This window comes from Chiloscyllium plagiosum, chromosome 13 (genome assembly GCF_004010195.1).
Source record: "Chiloscyllium plagiosum isolate BGI_BamShark_2017 chromosome 13, ASM401019v2, whole genome shotgun sequence".
Taxonomy (NCBI): Eukaryota; Metazoa; Chordata; class Chondrichthyes; order Orectolobiformes; family Hemiscylliidae; genus Chiloscyllium; species Chiloscyllium plagiosum.
The window spans coordinates 45912441-45936368 of record NC_057722.1 but is presented as its reverse complement, the minus strand read 5'-3'; the positions used below and the strand labels follow the sequence as shown (position 1 = coordinate 45936368).

Here is a 23928-nt window from a genome sequence, read left to right as displayed (position 1 = left end):
GTGAGGGTAAAAAGCACAAGGATTTTAAACAAAGCAGTGAGGGAAAAAAGCACCAGGATTTTCAAAAACTGAGGGCAAGAAACACAAGGATTTTTTTTTTAAAAACCGAGGGTTAAAAGCACAAGGATTTCTTGCGTTATTCATACACAACAGTACATTGTTTGCATGCTCAGAATCATTCACTACTACGTTCTGTTTTGGTCCATTTAATTCCTGCCACCGAATGCTTTTCCATCTATCTTCACCAAAGTCATGATAATGAGTCAACAATTACGTTCTCTTGTCTTGACGTGTAAAATTTTCAAATTGAATGGATGCAATAATAAGCTCCATTGAAACAACAGTCTGGAATCTTTCTTTAAATTTCCTCCAAAAATTAAGGGGTTATGATTGATCGACTTAAACACTTCTCAGATGCACTATTAACAATATAAATGTTGTGATGCCAACACCAAGCTTGAGGTTTCCTTCTCAGTTGTGGGATACTGCTGTTGGTGATCATTTAGTTTTCTCAGAAAAATACCCAATTGTTTTTCCATCATCTTGCAAGAGTACAGCACTGACACCCACGTCACTTGCAACAATAGCCACCTTGGATGGCTTGGTATAATTAGGTGTCGCTAACATTTTGGGCAGTGGTTAACACAGCTTTCAAACTGTCAAATGCCTTCTGACAGTCCCCCGCCCACTGAAATTTTCTGCATTGATTTGATTTATTTAAATCGGTGGAGCATCCACAATGCTAAAGTTTGGTGCTAACAACCAATAAAACCCACCCAATCCCAGGAATTCTAGTACTGCCCTCCTCATCTTTGACATGGGAACCTTCCCCAATAACCTTTTCTCACTTTCACATCCCGTGGGGCCCTCTGCCCATGTCCAGGAATGTGACTTGGGCTTTTGTGAACTCATTGTTAGCCAGCTTTTATCACCAAGCATGTCTCCTGAAGTCCGAGATATTCAGCATGGAAACTGACCCTTCGGTCTAACTTGTCCATGTCATCCAGATATCCTAAATAAATTTAGTTCCATTTGGCCCATATTCCTTCCTAATCATATCATCCAAATGATTTTTAAATGCAATAATTATACCAACTTCCGCTACTTCCTCTGGCAGCTCATTCCATACACCATACATGCTCTGCATGAAAAAAGTTGCCCCTTAGGTCCCTTTTAAAATTTTTCTCTCTACCCTTAAACCCATGCCATCTAGTTTTGCCAACCCATGCCAATACATCCAGACAGAATGCTGTCTATGGCGCACCTATAAAAGTTGGCAAGGGAATTTGCCATTATGCCAAATTTCCTCAGCTGCTTGAGGAAGGAGAGACGTTGTTGTTGGGTCTTTGTAACCAACGGGTCCACATGAGGAGTCCAAGAAAGCTTGTTTGTTGTGGATGATCACTCCCAGGAGCTTGACACTCTCCACTCATTCCAGCTCTGCTGTTAATGTGTAGGGGGTGCATGAGTAAGATCCCGCCCAAAGTCAATAATCAGTTCCTTGGTTTTGTCAGCTTTGAGACCTAGGTTGTTCTCAGTGCACCATTTTTCCAGGTCTTCCACCTCCTGTCTGTAGTCTGTTTTGTCGCCATCCGAGATTCGACTGACCTTGGTGTCTTCCGCGAACTTATAAATGGCATCAGTCTGGTATTTTGCGACGCAGTCATGGGTATACAGTGAGTACAGTAGGGGGCTGAGTACGCACTCCCAGGAGGCTCCAGTGTTGAGTGTTAGTGAGGATGAAATTTTGTCCCCAGTCTTCACCGATTGTGGCCTGAGGATCCAGTTGCAGAGAGTGGGGCTTAGTCTGCGATCACTAAGTTGAGTAATTGGTCTCGAGGGAATAGTAGTGTTGAAGGCTGGATTGTAGCCAATGAGTAGGATTCTTATGTAGCTGTTCTTGGTGTCAAGGTCCTCTAGGGAGGAGTGAAGGGCAAGTGATATGGCATCTGACATGGATCTGTCGGTCTGATAGGCAAATTGGAGTGGGTCAAGAGTAGTGGGGAGGCTGAATTTGATTAATGCCATGACCAGCCTTCCAAAGCACTTTGTGACTGCTGAAGTTAAGGCTACTGTGCGGTAGTCATTGAGACATGCCATGTAGGGATAATGTTGGCTCTCGTGAAACAGGCTGGGACAGTGGCCTGCTGCGGGGAGAGGTTGAAGATGTCCGAGAAGACCTCTGCCAGTTCATTTGCTCATGTTTTGAGTTCACGGCCTTGTGCTTCATCTAGTCCCATCGCTTTCCTTGGATCCACATGAAGGAAAACTGATCTGACCTCTGACGCAATGACTGTTAGGATAGGTTTGTCAGGACTTGTCGGAATAGGTGTTACCTCTCTGCCAAATTTCTGCTCAAAGTGAGCACGAAAGGCATTTAGATGATCTGGGAGGGATGTGTCATCATACTCTGCTATCTTGCACTGCCTCTTTTAAGAATTTGTGATGTCCTTCAGTCCTTGCCATAGTTGCTGGGTATCTGTCTGGGTCTCTAGTTTGGATCATTATTGGTCCTTGGCTGTCTTAATGGCTCTGCGAAGGTCATACTTAGATTCCTTATATTTGAGTGGGTCTCCTGATCTGAAGGCCTCATATTTGGTTTTTAGCAGGTTCTGTATGTCCTGATTCATCCAGGGTTTCCTGTTGGGGAACACTTGGATTGACTTCCTCGGTATGCAGTCCTCCACACACTTGCTGATAAAGTCTGTAGCGTATTCGACCAAAATACCTGCAGATTGGGACATATTCGAACAATCGGCTGATTCCCGACAGCGCTGGAGTTGATCCTCTGCCTTCTCCGATTGGCACCCGACCTGTATCCGCGAGGAGGTCTCCTGCTTAAGCCTGTAAGCTGGGAGAAGAAGCACAGCATTGTGGTTGGAGTCCTGATTTTGTGACTGCATTGACTTTGCAACAGTCCACCCAATCGTTGGGTACCATCTGGTTATAGCACCATTTTAGACAGTTTAGCCCATAAGGATATTGCTTAATTGGAACAACATTTTCTTCTACACCATACATAAATAGTCTAATACTTCCCAGTGTGTTCCCACATCTCTCCCCATGTGGTTGTAAAACTTCTTTAGGTCATTTCGATTTCCCTCTGAAAGGTAACTAAATAACTTATGCTAGTTTTTGAGAACTTCCTCGTTGTCCAATTCAGAATCATCTGAATTTGGGTCTTCACTTTGTTTTGTAACCAGTAACACATTTGCCTTCTACTTTCCTTCCCTATTAAATTACCCTTTGAACACATTACGTGACACAGAGATTTCTTCTTATCTGGTGTTCTTACTAAATAATTCACCTCACCCAACTTCCTTTAGATTTAATAAGGTCCACTAAACCTTGCTTTTAAAGGTTCACCTACATCTTGAAGTAACACCAACACTTTATTTCCACCAGCAAAATTACAAAATTTTTGATTTCTTGTCGAGTTCCTGTTTCATCACATGCTGTGCTACCATAAAATGCTGTTGAGCAACTCACCTGCTCTGTTTAATCTTTCCTTAAAACGTGACACCAAGTCCAAATATCTGGTCCCTGAACTCCGATTCACCAATTTCTCCTTAATTAATTTAATTGGTCCTCACACCTCATGCCCCAAAACTAATTCAAATTGATTAAAACATTAGATGCATCCCTAATTGCAAAAAAGTACAAATGGAATTCCTTTATACCAATCCTCTGAATAGTCTTGACTGTAAGCCTTCAAAATGATCTTTAAAGTTTGATGCCACTGTTCTAATGCTGCCTGTGATTCTGGATGGCACATAGTGGATTTGAATTGTTTTTGTCCGAAACTATCCATGACATCCTTGAATGACATGGATGTAAAATTTGACCCTTGATCTGATTGTATATGTCTGTGGGTAGTCCATATCTAGTTTAACTGGATGAACTCTCTACTACAATTCTATTTAGCCTTAGTACTGCATAATGGAATGGCCTTTAGAAATTTAGTAGACACATCCATTGTGGTCAACAAATACTGATTACCACTTTTTTTGTTTTAGGTAAGGGTCCTATGCAATCAAGACCTTTTTGTAAAAGGTTCCTCAAATGCAGGAATGGGTATTAAGAATGGCTTTATCGCTGCCTGAGGTTTTCCAATTACCTGACATGTATGACATATCTGACAAAATTCAACCACATCCTTATGCAGTCCAGGTCCAAAATTTTTTTTTTGTTTTGTTTTTGGATTTTAGCTTACACCCAAATGGCCTACTGGTAATGCATGGTCTACGTTCAACACTGCCTTTCCATGTCCCACTGGTAATACAACTTGATGAATTTCTGCTGATTTTTCTCACATTACTGAATATGTGATAACACCATACGACATAGGAGTGGAAGTGAGGCCATTTGACTGATCGGGTCCCCTCCACATTTAATCATGGCTGATGGGCATTTCAATTCCACTTACCCGCGCTCTTCCCCGTAGCCCTTAATTCCTTGCGAGATCAAGAATTTATCAATCTCTGCCTTGAAGACACACAACATCTCAGCCTCCATTGTGCTCAATGGCAATGAATTCCATAGGCCCACCACTTTCTGGCTGAAAAAATGTCTCCTCATTTCAGTTCTAATTTGACCCCCTCTAATTCTAAGGCTTTGCCCACGGGTCCTCGTTTCCCTGCCTGACGGAAACAACTTCCCAGCGTCCATCCTTTCTAAGCCATGCATTATCTTGTAAGTTTCTATTAGATAAGTTTCTATTAGATCTCCCCTCAACCTTCTAAACTCTAATGTATACAATCCCAGGATCCTCAGCTGATCATCATATGTTAGGTCTACCATTCCAGGGATCATCCGTGTGAATCTCTGCTGGACACGCTCCGGTGTCAGTATGTCCTTCCTGAGGTGTGGGGCCCAAAACTGGACACAATATTGCCGTATGGTCTCTGTTTCCTTCTCAACACTCATTTTTAAGATAATAACATTTTGGGAGACACTCAGATTCTTCCTGTGTATTCTTTTTAATATAATGGCTTTAGTTTTCCTTCTTTCTGTTGTAATTCTCAGAACTAAAAATATCCACTTTGTCCTCCACCTATTGGTTTAGTGTTTTTCTCTCTCAATTACTTGATCAAACATCATCTCTGACAATTGAACTTTAATCACCCTACTTTTTTTGTTCTTTGATTTCTCCTCTTATTTATACTGTGGCTTTTTGACCTTGTTATCAAACAGTCAGGTAAAATTCCAGGATATACTTCCTATAATAACTCAGTTGTTTGATTTTTTTTTTTCCCCACAGACTTTTCAACCGCAATAGGCATCACTCCCACCTGTGATCAGCTATATCATTACCAAGGACAAATTGTAAAACTGGAACCAAGAGTTTCTCTAGTACTGCTACCACCATTTCACATTTTTCACTGGATTCTGCAACCTCACTTAATAGACACTTCTGTTCTCACCATGAATTCCACATATTACCAATTCTTCTATTCTCACAATAGCCCTTCTGAATTGTCTGTCTCCTCATCTCTCATCAGAGATTGACATGCTCCCATATGTCATAAAATCTTAACTTCTTTACCTGTTCCTCCTGGCATATAAGTAACCCTTACCCTTGTAAGGAAATTCTTTTAAAGAGATCTGGTACTTTCTTCTGAACCGGCCCTTGACCAGATAGTACATTCTGATGCAGCTTTGCATCCCCCTCATCATGGTTTCCTGTTACCCCTTCAAATAAAACTCATTGGCTTTTCCTGTTTCTCTCCCATTCATTTAGCCAGTACGTTTTCTAAACCACCAACACCGCGACTTACTCCTGTGGCAGACTTTATTGCAGTGAAAACACCTGAGCTTTTTTACTTCACTTTCCCCCTCATGGCTTTTCTTTTTTTTAACCTTTGGTAAACTATCTTAAATGAGATGTCCTTTTGTACCTGGCTATTATGCACGCAGATGGAAGACTTTCTATGGTGCATCTGTAAAAGTTGGAGAGGATCCTTTTGTGGGCTTGCTGAATTTTCAAAGCTTCCTGAGGAGGAGGCATTGTGCCTTCATGACCATCACATCTACATGGGAGGTTCAGGACAGATTGTCCGTTATCGTCACTCGTTAGAAACTTCATATTCTCTACCTTCTCCATCTCAGCTCCACTGATGTAGATAGTAGTGTGTACTCCTTTCTTCCTGAAGTCTATGATCATTTCTTTTGTTTTGCCAACTTTGAGAGAGATAGAGATGGTTATCGTTACACCATGACACCAAGCACACACTCCTTCCTGAATTCTTACTCATTGGTGTTTGATATGTGTACCACAGTGGTGTCGTCAGCAATCGTGGGTGTACAGGGAGTAGAGTAGAGGGCTGAGAACATTATTCTTCAGTGGTGCCAGTGTTGAGGATTATCATGGAGGTACTGTTGTCGATCTTTCACTGTGGTCTGTGGATGAGGGAGCTGAGGATCCAGTTGCAAAGGGTGGAGCCAAGACCTAGATCGTGTAATTGAGATTAGCCTGGTAGGGATTATGGTGTTAAAGGCAGAGCTGTAGTTGGGGTAGGAGCCTGACTTAGATGGCTTTGTTGTCCAGATGTTCCATGGACGAGTGTAGTTAATTAAGGAAGTTAAGGATCGTATCAAAGGTTCACGGTAGACCAGAAGACAGAATTTTTAAAAATCAAAAGGATATTTAGAGTATTATGGGGAGAAATCCGAAAATGTCTGGGAAACTAGCACAAAATACAAAAACAAAAATCAAGAACTTCTGTAAGTTAGTGAATGCTGGCCTCGGATGATACTGTGGGTTAACCATAGGAAACAAATGAATGGCAGATGCTTGGAACAAGTATTTGGTATCGATTTTCACAATTGAAGAGACAAAAGGCATCTCAATAATTCTGGAAAATAGTAAGTGTTAGGACCAATGCATCACTTTCAGGATGGCAGATTGTAAGAGTGGGATACAGGGATCAGTGCGGGGGACTATTTTAACATGTATATTAATGACTTGCCTGAAAGGACCTGGTGAATCATGGCCAGATGATACACCTACTAAAAAAAGGGAGAGAAAGTTATGAGGAGGACGCAATCTACAAAGGGACATAGCTAAGTTGTGAGTGTGGGGTGGAAAACAAATGACGTGGGAGTTGTTAATGGGTGGAAATATGAGGTTGACTACTAGTTTGGTTATTTGCTTGTACACCTTTTGATTGTGAACACTGCACCTGATTTTCTAAATGTCATTTCGTCTACAGTTGATGTAGACTAAGCAACCACTTTGCAGATACTTCTGCTTTATTTGGGAGCATGACCTGGACTCCCTGTACCTATCAGTTCAATTCTCCACAGTGTTCCTATTGTGACCTCTGTCCATGGCCTGCTACTCAGTTCTAATGAAGTCAGTGCGAGCTGGAGGAACAGTACCTCATATTTCGTCTCAGCACTCTATCATTCTAGACTGTGTGGAGCTCATTAACTTAAGTTAGAGATAGAGATGGTGATCTTATCTGGCTTTGTTCAGAGCTTTTTTTTTTTGCTACTAATTTATTTTTATCCCTCATATAGTATGACAATGTAATAACTGGCTGAATGTACAGAATGAGGGTGTGATAATGCTGTGGCTTTAAGAGGTGTAATTTCTCATCTTTCTTGAGAGAGATTACATCTTGTTCAATATGGTAATTAAAAACAGCTTGTGTGGCCTTGTTTTTTTTTAACAGTTGGAACAATAGAAGCAGCCTGGATGGGTCTAGTCAGCTGTCAGAACAGGATGTTCTTTTTTTTTTAACATTTATAGATCCAGGTGAAACAACTGGAATTTTGAAGCAGCAGCATGCAACCTCCGGTTACAGCTAGAAGCTGGAGTTTCTCTTCCTCCTGCAGGTGTTGCATGTGAGAAAATTTGACTTCAGAGTTTGCCTTTTTGGTCAAGGGGGTGTGTTTTGAGATTCTGCTATATGGAACAATTAACTAGTAACTTACTATATTTGTTCTGTTAAGTTTTCTAATAGAGTTAAACTATCTAAGTTCTTCTTTGTTGTATTTTAACTATATTGTTTGAATAAATTATATTTTGCTTAAAGTCAAGTAGTTTGACCAGTCACATTGCATCTGAAACACAGCACTTTATATTTGCCTTTAAAATAAGAGGTTAGGGTCTAGGCTACCTTCTTACCATATTGAGGGGGACTGGTCTGGTCCAAAACAAATTTGGGATTCTTCTTGGGATCAAAATCTCTAATTCCAGGTTAGGTTTAGGATTATTGAACTCAAAGTCAGCAAGTTGTAAGTTTTAGTTTCTTTTGAATTCAATTGGTGTTGACAGGGTTTGCCTTGTTTAGTAGTGGCTGGGAGCCATTAAAAGTTTCTGGAGAGTGGAAGAAATCACAATCAGGAGTTTTACAGAAAGTTAGCAAGGCAAAACGTTTAGAATTGGCAGACCAGCTGGAGTTGGGGTTGCCTTTGTCCGTGTGAAAAGGCGAAGTAATTGCAGCAATAGTTCAACATTTACAATTGCTAGAAATGCCATCTGAAATCTTTAGACATGGCTAAAATTCATTAGGAAATGAAACCTCTTGAATGAGATGAAAAGGAAAGAATTGCTTTAGCAAAATAAAAGCAGAAAGAGAGTTTGAACTTTAAAGATTGGCATTTAGAGACAAAAGTCGACTCAAAACGGTAGAGCTGAAGGTAGATGGTGGGCTTAGTGAGGAGGATAGTGATGACAAGCAAATCCATCATTGTGTATCTGTTAAATATGTCCAATATTTCAACAAGAAGGATGCCGAAAGTGGCTAAACAAATGAAATGACCGGTGACCATGTGGGTGGTGTTGATCGGTAAAGCTTGTGAGCTATTTGCATCATTATCAGAGGAGGTAAAGAAAGCCATCTGAAGTGCATATGAACTCATGCCCGAAGCCGATAAAACAATATTTCAAGAATCTAAGGAAAAAACCTGATTAAATGTACATGGAGTTTGAAAGAGATCAAAGCAAAGTAATTTTGATAGGTGGATAAGGGCATTGAAAATAGATCAAACATATGATGCTCTGATTGAGGTGGTTACTTTGGAGGAGTTCAAAAATTCAGTTCACAAGGCAGTGAGAACTCATGTGGAAGAGCAAAGTCAAAACTGCAAGTTTAGCAGCGGAAATGGCTGCTGGGTTGGTTTATAAATCAAAGTTTGGCTTTCAAAATCCATTTCTGTCTGAGGGATAGAATTTGGTGAAAAAACAAATCCACAGGTGATGAGGGAAAAGCTGGTGTGTCCAGGACAGTAAGAAACCACAGAAGATTGTGTGCATACCCAGACCATCACAGATATCCAGACCATCACAGACAACCTCACAACCCTGCAGAAAGGCTGCCAACATCAAAGGCCTCCCGCCCCGATTTCATGCTCGCTTCCAACCTCTGGTCAGAGAATAGACAATAGGTGCAGGAGTAGGCCATTCTGCCCTTCGAGCCTGCACCACCATTCAATATGATCATGGCTGATCATCCTTAATCAGTATCCTGTTCCTGCCTTATCTCCAGAACCCTTGATTCCACTATCCTTGAGAGCTCTATCCAACTCTTTCTTAAATGAATCCAGAGACTGGGCCTCCACTGCCCTTGGGGAAGAGCATTCCACACAGCAACCACTCTCTGGGTGAAGAAGTTTCTCCTCATCTCTGTCCTAAATGGTCTACCCCGTATTTTTAAGCTGTGTCCTCTGGTTCGGCACTCACCCATCAACGGAAACATGTTTCCTGCCTCCAGAGTGTCCAATCCTTTAATAATCTTATGTCTCAATCAGATCCGCTCTTAGTCTTCTAAACTCAAGGGTATACAAGCCAGTCGCTCCAGTCTTTCAGCGTAAGGTAGTCCCGCCAATCCAGGAATTGACCTTGTGAACCTATGCTGCACTCCCTCAATAGCCAGAATGTCTTTCCTCAAATTTGGAGACCAGAACTGCACACAATACTCCAGATGTGGTCTCACCAGGGCCCTGTACAGCTGCAGAAGAACCTCATTGCTTCTGTACTCAATCCCTCTTATTATGAAGGCCAGCATGCTATTAGCTGCCTTCACTACCTGCTGTACCTGCATGCTTATCTTCATTGACTGACTGGTGCACAAGAACACCCAGATCTCTTTGTACTGCCCCTTTACTACCTAAATGGAATCAATTTAGGTAATCTGCCTTCCTGTTCTTGCCACCAAAGTGGATAACCATCCATTTATCCACATTAAACTGCATCTGCCATGCATCTGACCACTCACCTAACCTGTCCAGGTCACCCTGTAATCTCCTAACATCCTCCTCACATTTCACCCTGCCACCCAGTTTAGTATCATCAAATTTGCTAATGTTATTACTAATACTATCTTCTATGTCATTAATATATATTGTAAAAAGCTGCAGTCCTAGCACTGATCCCTGCGGTACTCCTGGTCACTGCCTGCCATTCCGAAATGGAGCTGTTTATCACTACTCTTTGTTTCCTGTCAGCCAACCAACTTTCAATCCAAGTTAGTACTTTGCCCCCAATACCATGCGCCCTAATTTTGCTCACTAACCTCCTATGTGGGACTTTAGCAAAAGCTTTCTGAAAGTCCAGGTGCACTACATCTACTGGATCTCTCTTGTCCACTTTCAGAGTTACATCCTCAAAAAATTCCAGAAGATTAGTCAAGCATGATTTCCCCTTCATAAATCCATGCTGACTCTGACCTATCCTGTTACGACGATCCAGATGTTGTAATTTCATCCTTTACAATAGACTCCAGCATCTTTCCCACCACTGAGGTCAGACTAACTGGTCTATAATTTCCTGCTTTCTCTCTCCCACCTTTCTTAAAAAGTGGTACAACATTAGTCACCCTCCAATCCACAGGAACTGATCCCGAATCTATTGAACTCTGGAAAATTTTCATCAACGCATCCACGATTTCTCGAGCCACCTCCTTCAGTACCCTGGGATGTCGACCATCAGGCCCCGGGGACTTATCAACCTTCAGACCTAACAGTCTCTCCAACACCAATTCCTGGCAAATATAAATTCCCTTCAGTTCAGGTCCTTCAGCCACAGTTGCCTCAGGGAGATTGCTTGTGTCTTCCCCAGTGAACACAGATCTGAAGTACCAATTCAATTCTTCTGCCATTTCTTTGTTCCCCGTAATATATTCCCCTGTTGCTGTCTTCAAGGGCCCAATTTTAGTCTTAACCATTTTTTTGCCTTTCACATACCTAAAAAAGCTTTTACTATCCTCCTTTTATATTTTTGGCCAGTTTACCTTCATACCTCATTTTTTCTCTGCGTATTTCCTCCTTAGTAATCTTCTGTTGTACTTTAAAACCTTCCCAGTCCTCCGTTTTCCCACTTATCTTTGCTATGTTATACTTTTTCTCTTTTAACTTTATATGTTTCTTAACTTCCCTCGTCAGCCACGGCCACCCATGCCGCCTCCTAGGATCTTTCTTCCTTTTTGGAATGAACTGATCCTGCATCTTCTGCATTATACATAGAAATATCCGCCATTGTTCCTCCACTGTCATCCCTGCTAAGGTATTGCACCATTGAATGTTGGCCAGCTCCTCCTCCATTGCTCCATAGTTCCCTTTATTCAACAGAAATATTGTCACTTCCAATTGTACCCTCTCCCTCTCAAAGAAATTCCCCATAACAACTGTAGTAACATCTTTGCGACAGGCCAGTTTCAGCTCCTGATTCAACTTCCATCCGACATCCAGACTACTGTTTGGGGGCCTGTAGATAACTCCCAAGAGGGTCTTTTTACCCTTAGAATTTCTCAGCTCTATCCATAATGACTCTACATCCCCTGACTCTAGGTCCCCCTGGGCAAGGGACTGAGTATCATCCCTTACCAACACGGCCACCCCACCCCCTCTGCCTGTCAGTCTGTCCTTACGATAGCACGTGTAGCCTTGAATATTCATTTCCCAGGCCCTGTCCACTTGAAGCCACGTCTCTGTTATCCTCACAATATCGTATCTGCCAATTTCCAAAAGAGCCTCAAGCTCATCCATCTTATTTCTAATGCTTCGTGCATTCATATATAGTATTTTTAATTTGTTACTGCCCTCACCTTCCTATCAATCCTATTTCACTCAACCTTACAGCATGATCCCTTTTTTGAGTTTTCTGCTTCATTGATACAGTTGTCTTTCTTGACTTCCCTTGTTCTAACTTTCCCTTCAATTTCCTCCTTCAACGTCCAGTTTGTCCACCCCCGGTAATTAGTTTAAACATAGCTGTGTTGCAGTTGCAAACCTGCCTGCCAGAATGCTGGTCCCCAACCTATTAAGGTGCAAACCGTCTCTCTTGTATAATTTATGCTTACCAGAAAACATACCCCGGTGATCCAAGAATTTAAATCCTTACTTCCTGCACCTGTTCCCCAGCCACAGGTTCAGATCCATTATCTCCCTGTTTCTGGCCTCACCAGCCTGAGGAACTGGAAACAAACTGGAGATAACCACCCTGGACATTTTCCTATCAGCCTTCTTCCTAGTTCTCCGAAGTCCCACTGTAGTATGTTCCTACTCTTCTTCCTGACATCATTTGTGCCGACATGTACCACCACCTCTGGCTCTTCACCTTCGTCCTTGAGGATTTCCTGCACTCTGTCTGTGATGTCTTTAACCCTGGCACCAGGAAGGCAACGCACCATCCTTAAGTCCCGCCTGCTGCCACAAAAACCTCGGTCAGTTCCTCTTACTATGGAGTCCCCTATTACCACGGCTCTGTGCGATGTCTGACTCTTCCGCTCTGCCTCCATGCCAACTTGTGATTGACAGACCTGGCCGCCTCGTGGACTGGCAGTGTCATCTGTCTCTATTGTTTCCAAAAGATTCAACTTGTTCCTGACAGGTACTTCCCCCGGGGTCTCTTGCACCTGTCTCCTCTCTGCCTTCCTCATTGTCTGCTCTCTTCTGGTACGATTGGTATAATAACCTCGCTGAAGGTCTTGTCCAGAAAGATCTCGTTCTCTCGGATGAGCCTAAGGTCCTCGAGTTCTTTCACCAGTGCTGCAATATGCTCTGTCAGTAGCTGAACGTGCACGCACTTTCCACACTTATATGAGCCAGACACACCACAGTCGTTGACCTCCCACATCACATCAAGCACGTAGCACACTGAACCAGCTTGGCAGTCATGTCTTCACCCTTTTCAATTGTGGCGTAATCACTTCACTTAACCTCCTTGTCAAAGACTCTTGAGCTAAAGCCTCACACTTCAATCCACAGGAACTTCCTTGGACCCTCTTTTTGGGGCAAGTCTGTGGGCTTTTAATTTAGGTTGGAAGAGGGTGGGAGGGAGGCCCTACTTTGTAGGACCTGGGGTCTAAAACACACCCATTCAAATAACAATCACTTACCTTCCCAACCAGCTTTGCGCTCTGGCTTCACTTCTGCCCAGCACCCGCCATTCTCTGCTGCAAAAAGCAGTATAGAGTTTGAATACATGCACAAACAGGTTCAGGAACATCTTCCCTGCTATTAAACTGCTGAATGGACCTCCTCTAACTTCAAATGATGTTGGTCTTGCTTTGTGCACCTCCTGTGTAACCGTAAGCTTGTATGTCTTGCTCTCTACACCCTGTGATCTGTGTGGCCTTGTTTGTTATGATCTGCCTGTACTGCTTTTCACTGTATTTAGATACGTGTGACTACAATAAATCAAATTATTCTTTAGAAGTGGAATATGTCTTTTGGTGTTACCTTGATTTGTTTTTCTACTGTTGTGCCTTTTAACTTTGCAGTCTACTATAGCAAGTCAGTCTTACTGAAAAATTAGAAAAATGTGAAGTCCTTCCATTTAAATGCATTCTTCATTTATGCAATACTTACTGTGTATCTGTTTGCCACAGTGACTCGTGTTTGCTAATCCATGGTTTTCCAGGAGTAAATGTGCACTGTGCTTGAGTTGCATATTGAGCTTGTGTAGTCGGCCATTTTCACAATTTTCAAAAATCAACTGTGGAATTCTCATGAATACATGCCTGCAAATGGCAAGACATGACTGTGTTATTGAGTTTAAGACACTAGTTTAGTTTCAGACCCAAGTTTCTGATTATCAAACTGAAAATGAAATTCTGTCATGCTGCAACCACTCTTGCCCAAAGAATCCTTTTCTATGAGCTCATTCATTTTAATCCTGTTTTTATTTTACATTAGCAGGTCTAAATTGGCCTGTTCACTGATTTCATTCTAAAATTGTTTTTCTAAGAAATTAACTTGAATACACTCTGTGAACTCATCTCCTGGACTACCTTTGCCAATTTAATTCATCCAATCACCTGAAGGTAAATTTTGCTATGATTAATGCAGTACCTTTTAATATACGCTTTCATGATTTCTTGAAGTGTACTCTGTTCAACAGTTAGCTACTGTTAGCTACTGAAGGACTACCAGTCACCAGTGACTTTCTTCGCTTGCTACTCATCTGACTAAAATTGATTCTACATCTTTTTGAGCTAAGATCGTTTCTCTCTGCTGTACTACTGAGCAGTCCAATATCCTTTATCCTTTCTTAATAGTTTTCCAAAATGTCAAATATCTTTTGAATATGCAGTTCATGTTTTGCACATCTTGCAACTATGCTTCTGCAATGACTATTTTGTATACGTGCTCGCTTATTTCAGTTGTGCTGTTAATTCATCTAAGTAGTTGCAACTGCTTAAGTGCATTTTCTTTCCTACTCTGGGCCTTTTTGCTGAAGAACTGTTTAAAGTTGTACTCTGTTCTTTCCTGCCACAGTATAGTTCCTTGTTGCTGCTTTGCACTTTTGGGTCCTTTTTTATTCCTCCCTCCTAACACTTCGTATCATGTGGCCCCCAAGCTGTAGGTTAAATCCCTGTTTGACATTCTGATGCACTCCGAATATCATTCTGATGTTCTCGGTTATTTTCACAGCTTTCCTTCCTAGCCTCTGCATTGATTTTTTTTTATTTCAAATGATTTCAACAGCCAATCATTTCTTCCTGTTCTCTTCTGGGTTTACCGCTCTGCTATTCTCCTGTAACTTCACCCTCAATGTCATTAGATTCCTTACACTGGAGATGCTCTGTCGAGCCTCCCATCCAGACTCAGCCCTTCACCCAATCTTGTAACCTTTCATTTGTCATGGCTAATTCACTGAGCCTGCAATCCTTGGACACTATGGGCAATTTGGCATGATTAGTCCATGTAACCCCCACGTTCCTGGAATGTGGGTGGAAACTGAAGTACCTGCGCAGACACAGGAGAATGTGCAAACTTGTAGATAGACACAGGGCTGGAATCCAACCTGAGCCCTTGATGCTCTGAAGCAGCGGTACTAACCAATCAGCCGCCATGCTTCTATTGACTGCTGCCCTCAAGACTGCAGTAATTCGTAATACCAATAAGGTAATCTCTGCTTGCTTTTCTTGAATCGCCTTCCACTCTCTCGTTGCTACTGTCAAACCCTTCTTCTTCATACACCTTTGGCAGGGAAGCTTGCTTGCAGTTGCAGTCAGAACCACAGCTATCCTCGACTCTAGCTGTTTTGTTCACCATGATATTATTGCACTTCCTGATCTGCTTGACTCTCTCATACCGCTACCTTTTGGCCTCAGCATTACTTTCTGAGGATTCCTCCAGGCCCTGATCTCTGCGCTCTCAAGTCCAAGGATTAAAGATTTTAAAAGAATATTATGTACAATTCAAGTCAGAGTTGTACTGCATGGAAACAGACCCTTCAGTCCAACTTGTCAATGCAACCGGATATCCTAAACTGAGAGTCCCATTTGTTAGCATTTGGCCCATATCCCTCCAAACCTTTCCTATTCATATACCCATCCAGATGCTTTTTAAATATTGTATTTGTACCAGCATCCACCACTTTCTCTTGCAGCCCATTTTATACATGCACCACCCTCTGCATGATTTGGATGTGAACAGGTCCCTTAATTTTTTTTTACGATTGGATTCCCTGCAGTGTGGAAACAAGACCTTTGGCCCAACTGGTCCACACCGACCCTCTGAAGAGTAACCCACTCAGACCCATTTCCCTCTGACTAATGCACCTAACACTATAGGCAATTTAGCCTGGCCAATTCACCTAACCTGCACATCTTTGGACTGTGGGAGGAAACCGGAGGAAACCCCCACAGTCACTGGGAGAATGTGCAAACTCCATACAGACAGTTGCTCAAGGCTGGAATTGAACCTGGGACCTTGGTGCTATGAGGCAGCAGTGCTAACCACTGAACCACCGTGCTGTCCTAAAAACTATGCCCTCGAGTTTTAGACTCTGCTACATTGGGGGGGAAAAGACCCTGTCTATTTATCAAGTCTGTGACCCTCCTGATTTTATAAACCTGGATAAGGTCACCCCTCAACCTCTGACACTTCAGGGAAAATAGCCCAAGTCCGTGGGCAGCACGGTGGCACAGTGGTTAGCACTGCTGCCTCACAGCGCCAGAGACCCAGGTTCAATTCCTGCCTCAGGCGACTGAGTGTGTGGAGTTTGCACATTCTCCCCGTGTCTACGTGGGTTTCTTCTGGGTGCTCAGGTTTCCTCCCACTGTCCAAAGCAATGTGCAGGTTAGGTGAATTGGCCATGCTAAATTGCCCGTAGTTTTAGGTGAAGGGGTAAATGTAGGGGAATCGGTCTGGGTGGATGCGCTTCGGTGGGTCGGTGTGGACCTGTTGGGCCAAAGGGTCTGTTTCCACACTAAGTAATCAAATCATTCAGCCTCCCACTATAGCTCAAACCCTTCAACCCTGGAACCATCTTTTCTGAACCTTTCAAGTTTCACAACATCCATCCTAGAGCAGGGAGACCAGAATTGAACACCGTATTCCAAAGGTGGCCTAACCAATGTCCTATACAGCTGCAACATGACCTCCTAACTCCTATACTCAACGTGCTGACCAAATGCCGCCTTTACTATGTTGTTTCCCTGTGACTCCACTTTTAAGGAATTATGAACCTGCACTCACTCTAAGGTCTTCATTCAGCAACACTTTCAGGACATTTACTATTAAGTGTATAAATCTTGCCTTGATTTGCCTTTCCAAAATGGATCAACTCACATTTATCTGAATTAAACTCCATCTGTCACTCCTCTGCCATTCTGATCAAGATCCTGTTGTAATCTGAGGTAATCTTCTTCACTGTCCACCTCACCACCAATTTTGGTGTCACCTGCAAACTTATTAACCGTACCTCCTATGTTCACATCTAAATCATTTATATAAATAACAAAACCCCATTGGACCCAGCACTATCTTGGTGACACACCACTGGTCATAGGCCTCCGGTCCGAAAAGCAACCCTCTATCACCAGCCACTGTCTTCTGCTTTCAAACCTGACGAAAGAGCAGTGCTCCAAAAGCTTGTGTTTTTCAGATAAATCTCTTCGACTAAACCTGGTGTCATGCAACTTCTGACTTTGTCTGCCCCAGTCACACTCTAGCACCTCCACATCACCCTACCTTCAATCCAGTTGTATATCCCAATGGCTAGTTATCTCTGTATTCTATGTGATCTAACCTTGTTAACCAGTTTACCAGAACCTTGTCGAATGCCTTGCTGAAGTCCATATGTATCATGCCCACTCCTCTGCCTCCATCAAACCTCTCTGATTTTTTGAAGACTACATAACAATCAAGCTTGTGAGTAATGATTTCCCATGTCCAAAGCCATGCTGACTATCCCGAATCGGTCCTTGCCTTTCCAAATACATGATAAATTCTATCCCTCAGGATCCTCTCCAACAACCTGCCATGACTGATGGCAGGCTCACTGGCCTGTAGTTTCCTGGCTTTTTCTTACCATGTTGCTTAAATAGTGGCACCATGTTGACCAACCTTCAGTATTCTGACACCTCATCTGTGACTATTGCTGATCCAAAAATCTCAGCACGGGACCATGTAATTGCTTCGCTAGCTTCTCGCAGACTTCTCAGGTACACCAAGCAGGTCCTGGGGGCTTTATTCACCTTTTTGCATTTGAAGGCGTCCAGCACCATCCCTTCTCTAATATGGACATTTTTTGAGGTGTGGCTATTTATTTCCCCATGTTCTCTAGCTTCCATATTCTTGTCCACAGTAAACGCTGCAAAATACTTGTTTAGTATCTCCCCCCACCTCCTGTGGTTCCACACATAAGTGGGTTTGCAGGGGCCCTGTTCTTTTCCCTAGTTACTGATTTGTCCTTTAATGTATTGTCGAATCCCTTTCGATTCTCCTTAACCCTATTTGCCAAAGTGATCTCATGTCTCTTTTTGCCCTATTATTTATTTGCTAGCAGATCCAGCTATTGCAAAAAAAGTGATAAGCCATGCGCTTGTCTGCCAGAACTGCTTCCTGTTGGAACATTCCTGAAATCAAAGATAACACCAAGCCTTTTTTTTTTCTGCATCCCGCCCCACATCCCACTTTCCTAAACTACTATCTTGGCCCTTTGTCTGGAGTTCCAAGGGTGAGAAATTTGTGGATTTCATTTGCTGTCAAGATTGAGACCAGATTGATCAATTGTTGCCACTTCCTTAACTCACTAAGAAACCCCCATTGCCCTCATCCCTCCATCTTGAAATTGCATCATTGTCAAATTTCCCATCTCCCTTGTTCCCTTTCTGAAATTATACTTTCCATGAGACCTGCCTGCTATCCTCTTGACGCTACAGGACCCTACAAAATTAGAAATCACTACCTCACACTGGAGTCAGGAAGGGAAATTTAATGTTACTAATGCTTCTGTCTGCTCCATCTTGTTCTTCAAATCTGCCATCATCACCTTGGTTTCTCATGAAGTCAATTTCTGATCTCTCTCTCTGTCCTTGCAATTGTTGGTCTATCTCCAATCTCCTTTCTTTCTCTGATGTCCTTAACTCTGTTTCCTAAATTTCATGTCAGTCTTTCCTGAAGCTCAAACTTTGAGTCCTTTCTGATCGCATTGCCCTGGCCCAGTACTGAAACAGCTCTTACAGAATGTCACTTGTGACTCTGATGCAATCGTGATTAAAAGTAGGCTACCTCGCCTCATCCTTCTCAGCCAGTTTGCAGCTTTTGATGCAATTAATCACAGCATCCTCATCCTTCTGCACCATCATCCTGTGGTCTACTTTTGAAGCTTTTGTTATGTGGTTCCAGTTTTAACTATTTAATTGTTGCCAGATATTTGTCACCACTGACTTTTCTTCCCTTGCACATTGGTAGTGTTTTTCACCAACACTGAGCGTTACCTGCTTAGCACTTTGTTATCTCTACTGTCTTTAAATTCTATAGCAGGATTTTGCCAGAAATTTCATCCAGTTTAAAAATTAGGTAGATGTAAAACCCTGTCTCTAATTCTTGTGACAGTTTCTACCACCAACTCCATTCCTCATCCTGATAACTCTCCTCCAACTTCTCTTCCTCTTCCTTCTTTCTCACCCTGTCCCTTATCTCTCTCTCCCTCCCTCCCTTCCTCCCTCCCCTCTCTCCCTCCCCTCTCATCTCATCTCATCTCTCATCCTCCCCATCTCTTTCCTCTGCCCCCCTTCTCTTCTCCCCCCCACTACAAATGTTTGTAGCATTTTTAGTTTTTAATTGAGTTGGATATAATTGGATTCACTGTGTCCTGTTATCACTGCAAAACATTATTTATATTTCTCTCACTTTTATTTCTTGAGTTACCTTCGTATCGCAAGGATTTATCCTTGACTGCTCTTATTTCTCATTTGCGTGCTGCCCTTGGTGTTAGGATACAAAATGCAAAATTACTTTTCATATGTACACTGACAAGTACCAGTTTTACCTCACCATGATTTCTTTAGACGTCTCTACTACTGCCAAGTTGTCTAATTGCTTAACCACCATCCCTTACTAGATGAGCAGAAAGTTTCTCTAATTAAATATTGGAAATGCTGATGTTTTTGTGCCTGTTCCAAGCTCTGTTCTTTTGTTTATTTACTCCATCCCCTTCCCTGGAAACAATCTGACATTAAGCTAGTCTTCTCACAAGCTTGGTGTTACATTTAACCTCCTACTTCCACACAACTTCTCTTGAAACCTTTTTGTTACCTCTGAACGTGAGTATTCTTGCAGTTCTGATTTTCTCTCCTGTATTGTAACTTTTTTTAAACTTGAGGTAATTAAATTATAACTTTTTTTCCTGTTATAGGTTGTTAAGCTGTGTGCTGGAATGATAGATGCTGGAAAGAACTTTTGTAATGCTAACAAGCAGTTTGTAAATGGAATTCGTGAGCTTGCCCATCAGTCTACCAAAGATGAAGTTATTGAGGTAAGACCCTGTTCTGAATAAATTGATATTAGAATAGTGGCTGAGTTTCTTTTGAAAGATAGTTGCAGGCTGATAGTTTAGTGACATAGGAGCTTACAGAAGGATACAGATAATATATGGGCAAGAACCCAACAGATGGAACGTAATATGGGAAAATATGAAGTGATTCATTTTGGCATGCAGAATGAAAGAGCAGAATGTCACTTAAGTGACCAAATGTGAAATTGCAAGGTGCAAAGGGATTTGGGTGTTGTAGTGTATGAGTCATACAGCATTTGTATGCAGGTAAAGTGCCATTAAAGCAAATGAAATGTTATCCTTTTGAGAAGAGTTGAGGATAAAAGTAAAAATATTATGTCCTAGTTATATAGGACCTTGGTGAGACTGCATTTCGAATGCTGTGTGCAGTTTTCTTCTTTTTTCATTTATGTAAGGCTGTAATTGCATTATCAAAGGTTTTATTGGGGATAGTTGTGATCGTGTGCAACTTGAAATACATAACAGTCGCAATCTCATTGAATGGCTGAGCAGGCTCGAAGGGTTGAATTGTCTATTTCTGCTACTATTTCGTAAGATTTCTATTTAAACTTCCTGCAAGATGGCGATCGATTAGAGCTTCTAAGCTAGAGCTCATCTAGCCTGACTGCATCTTTTATCTTTCGTTTTCCTTGCTTACCACTTGAACTTGATCAGTGACAGACCTTGAAAGAGCCTAGTGTGGACTTAAGTGAACCCTTCCTTCCTTTCTGGGATGAGCACGGGATCTGGCGTCTGAATCTGTGAAAGTGACATCGGCGATGTAGACTTAGCGGTAAAAGATGGCACCTGAGGATTGGTGACATGATTGTTGGGTCCGACACTGGCGGCAGCGAAGCAGTGGCAGGATGGCATAACATTGACATCGAAGTGGTCCATTGGTAGGTCCGGTGCAGGTGGAGGAGAATCAGCCCAGCAGCAAGAGAGCACCTGAAGATCAGTGACTTTGCCATTTGTTGGGTCCAGTGTAGATGTCAGTGAGGTGGTGGAAGTGGGATAACTGCCCTTGGTGACAAGCTGGCTCAGGATTGATTTACTGTCTTTAAGGTCTATCTTTTTTTCCCTATTCTTAAATTATGAAAGATGGCGTCAGATTGTGGTGACATTTGAAACCTTTTTCACTGTGTTTTACAGTTTTCTTAATGTAAAATGTGACATCATTCGATTAAATTATAATTCAATTAGAGAAAAAAAATTGAAGAGTGTTTAGAAAATAATGGCGTGATAAGTCTCCCATGTCCAACTCAATTGCATAGACCTAACTTGTTTTCTTTTTGACAAAGCTACATTTGAGTGGAGACAGAGCATTTTGAGTGATGCCTTCTCTCCAGTTTGCACTGATTCTTGGGAAAACTTCAACAGATGACAATCTTTGGCTGTCTCCTGTTTTTCATCAACATGCTGCCTCTTGACAATATCTCAATATGTTGTCTTTCTGCTGTCAAGTTGCTTGTGATATCCAGTCCTGGACAAGATAAAACTTTCTGCAAGCATTGGTTAGACTTGAGCCATCATCTTTATCCTCCATAATGTTCTTCCAAGTAATTGATTTGTATTTGAGAAATGTTTGATCATAGGAAATAACGGCACAGTAAAAAGTTGCAGAGTGAGAGCATTCATCATTCTGAGTACATACTTTAATATTTTAAAAGCGTGGCGCCAAATTATTAAGGCATGAATAACTCACTTGACTTGCAGTCAATATTTGTCATTTCTTTGGGTTATTTTAAGAGTTTGATTCATCAGAAATGTTCTAGTGAGAGTAAGTGAGGCAGGTAGGGGGATTCTGAGTTCAGGAGTGGAGGAGCCTCAGTCCTTGACTTTGCTCAACAGGTATGAAATTTTTGTCCCTGTATGGATGAGGAAAGGGGCTGTGGATGGGATGAGCCAGCTGGCCATGGCACCATGGTGCAGAAGGCTATTTAAGAAGGGGGAGCAAAAAGACAAGTAGTTGTTATAGGGGATTCTATAATTAGGGGGACAAATAGTATCCTTTGTGAGCCGGATCGGGAGTACCGCATGGTGTGTCTTGCCTGCCCGGTGCCAGGGTGCCGGACATCTCCGACCGCTTGAAAGGATATTGGAGGGGGAGGATCCAGTTGTTGTGACCTACGTTGGCACAAATAACATAGGCAAGGCTGGGAAGGAGGACCTGTTTGGGGTGTATCAAACAGTAGGAAGGAAATTGCAGAACAGGTTTTTCGAGGGTCATAATCTCTGGATTACTGCCCAAACCACGTGCTAATTGGCATAGGGATAAGACAACTAGAGAAGTAAACACGTGGCTTAGATTGGTTTGGGAAAGAGGGATTCTACTTCATGGGGCATTGGCATCAGTTTTGGAACCGGTGTTTGGTGGGGGTTCAGGAATGCTGTTAAACATCCAAGGATTTACAACTTATTAAAAAGAGAGTGAGGTAGGCAGTGGAGGCAGCGTTGTCTTGTTAGTTAAGAATGAAATTAAATCTATGGCACTGAATGACAAAGGGTCAGATGATGTGGAGCCTGTGTGGGTGGAGTTGAGGAACCACAAAGGCATAAAAACCATAATAGGAGTTATGTACAGACCTCCCAGCAATGGTCAGGACCAGGGGCGCAAAATGTACCAGGAAATAGGGCATTTCAGAAAGGCCAGGTCATGGTGATTATGGGGACTTCAATAAGCAAATGGACTGGCTGGTGGATCCAGAGAAGGGGAATTCATGGAATGCTTACAGGATGGCTTTTTGGTGCAGCTTGTGATGGAGCCCATAAGGGAACAGGCTATTCTGGACTTAGTGCTATGTAATGAGCCAGACTTTATAAAATATCTTAAAGTAAAGGAATACTTAGGAGTCTGCGATCATAATATGGTAGAGTTCAGTAGGCAGTTTGAAAGAGAGAAGACAAAATCTGATGTAATAGTGTTATATTTAAATACAAGTAATTATAGGGGCATGAGAGAAGAACTGATGAAAATTGACTGGAAGCAGAGCCTAGTGGGGAAGGTAGTAGAGCAACAATGGCAGGAATTTCCGAGTGTAATTGAGGGCAAAGTACAGAGGTTCATCTTAAAGAAAAGAAACTTTATCGCAGTGAGCAGGGGTGGGGGGAGGTGGGATTAAACAGCCATGGCTGATAAAGGAAGTCAGGAAATGTGTAATAGAAAAAGAGAGAGCCTATAAAGTGGCCAAGAGCACTGAGAAATCAGAAGATTGGGAAGACTACAAAAACAAACCGAGGATAACAGAGAAATAAGGAAGGAGAGGATCAAAAATGTAGGTAAGCTAGCCAGTAATATTAGAAATGATAGTAAAAGTTTCTTTCAGTACATAAGAAACAAAATGAGAGGCAAAAGTAGAAATTGAACTGTTCCAAATTGATGCAGGAAGGCTAGTGATGGGCGATAAGGAAATAGCTGAAGAACTTAAGTACTTTGTGTCACTCTTCATGGTGGAAGACATGAGTAATATCCCAACAAATAAGGAGAGTCAAGGGGCAGAGTTGTGTATGGTAGCCATTACAAAAGAGAGAGTGCTAGAAAAGCTAAAAGGTCTAAAAATTGATAAATCTCCTGGCCTAGAGTTCTGAGGGTAGGTAGACAGGCACGTGGTTCTGAGGTGATGGGGAGGCTGCAGAAAGATTTAGACAGTTTCGGAGAGTGATCCAAGAAATGGCTGATGGGCGGCACGGTG

General features: G+C 42.2%; 1 protein-coding gene across 1 annotated transcript in view; it reads left to right on the top strand.

Moving 5' to 3' along the window:
- LOC122556380 (arf-GAP with coiled-coil, ANK repeat and PH domain-containing protein 2-like) overlaps positions 1-23928 on the top strand; it is a 183251-nt gene that overhangs the window by 34878 nt on the left and 124445 nt on the right. The window contains exon 3 of the mRNA XM_043703013.1: positions 20099-20218. Coding sequence (XP_043558948.1) covers positions 20099-20218 — 120 coding nt within the window. The remainder of the gene's footprint in view (positions 1-20098; positions 20219-23928) is intronic.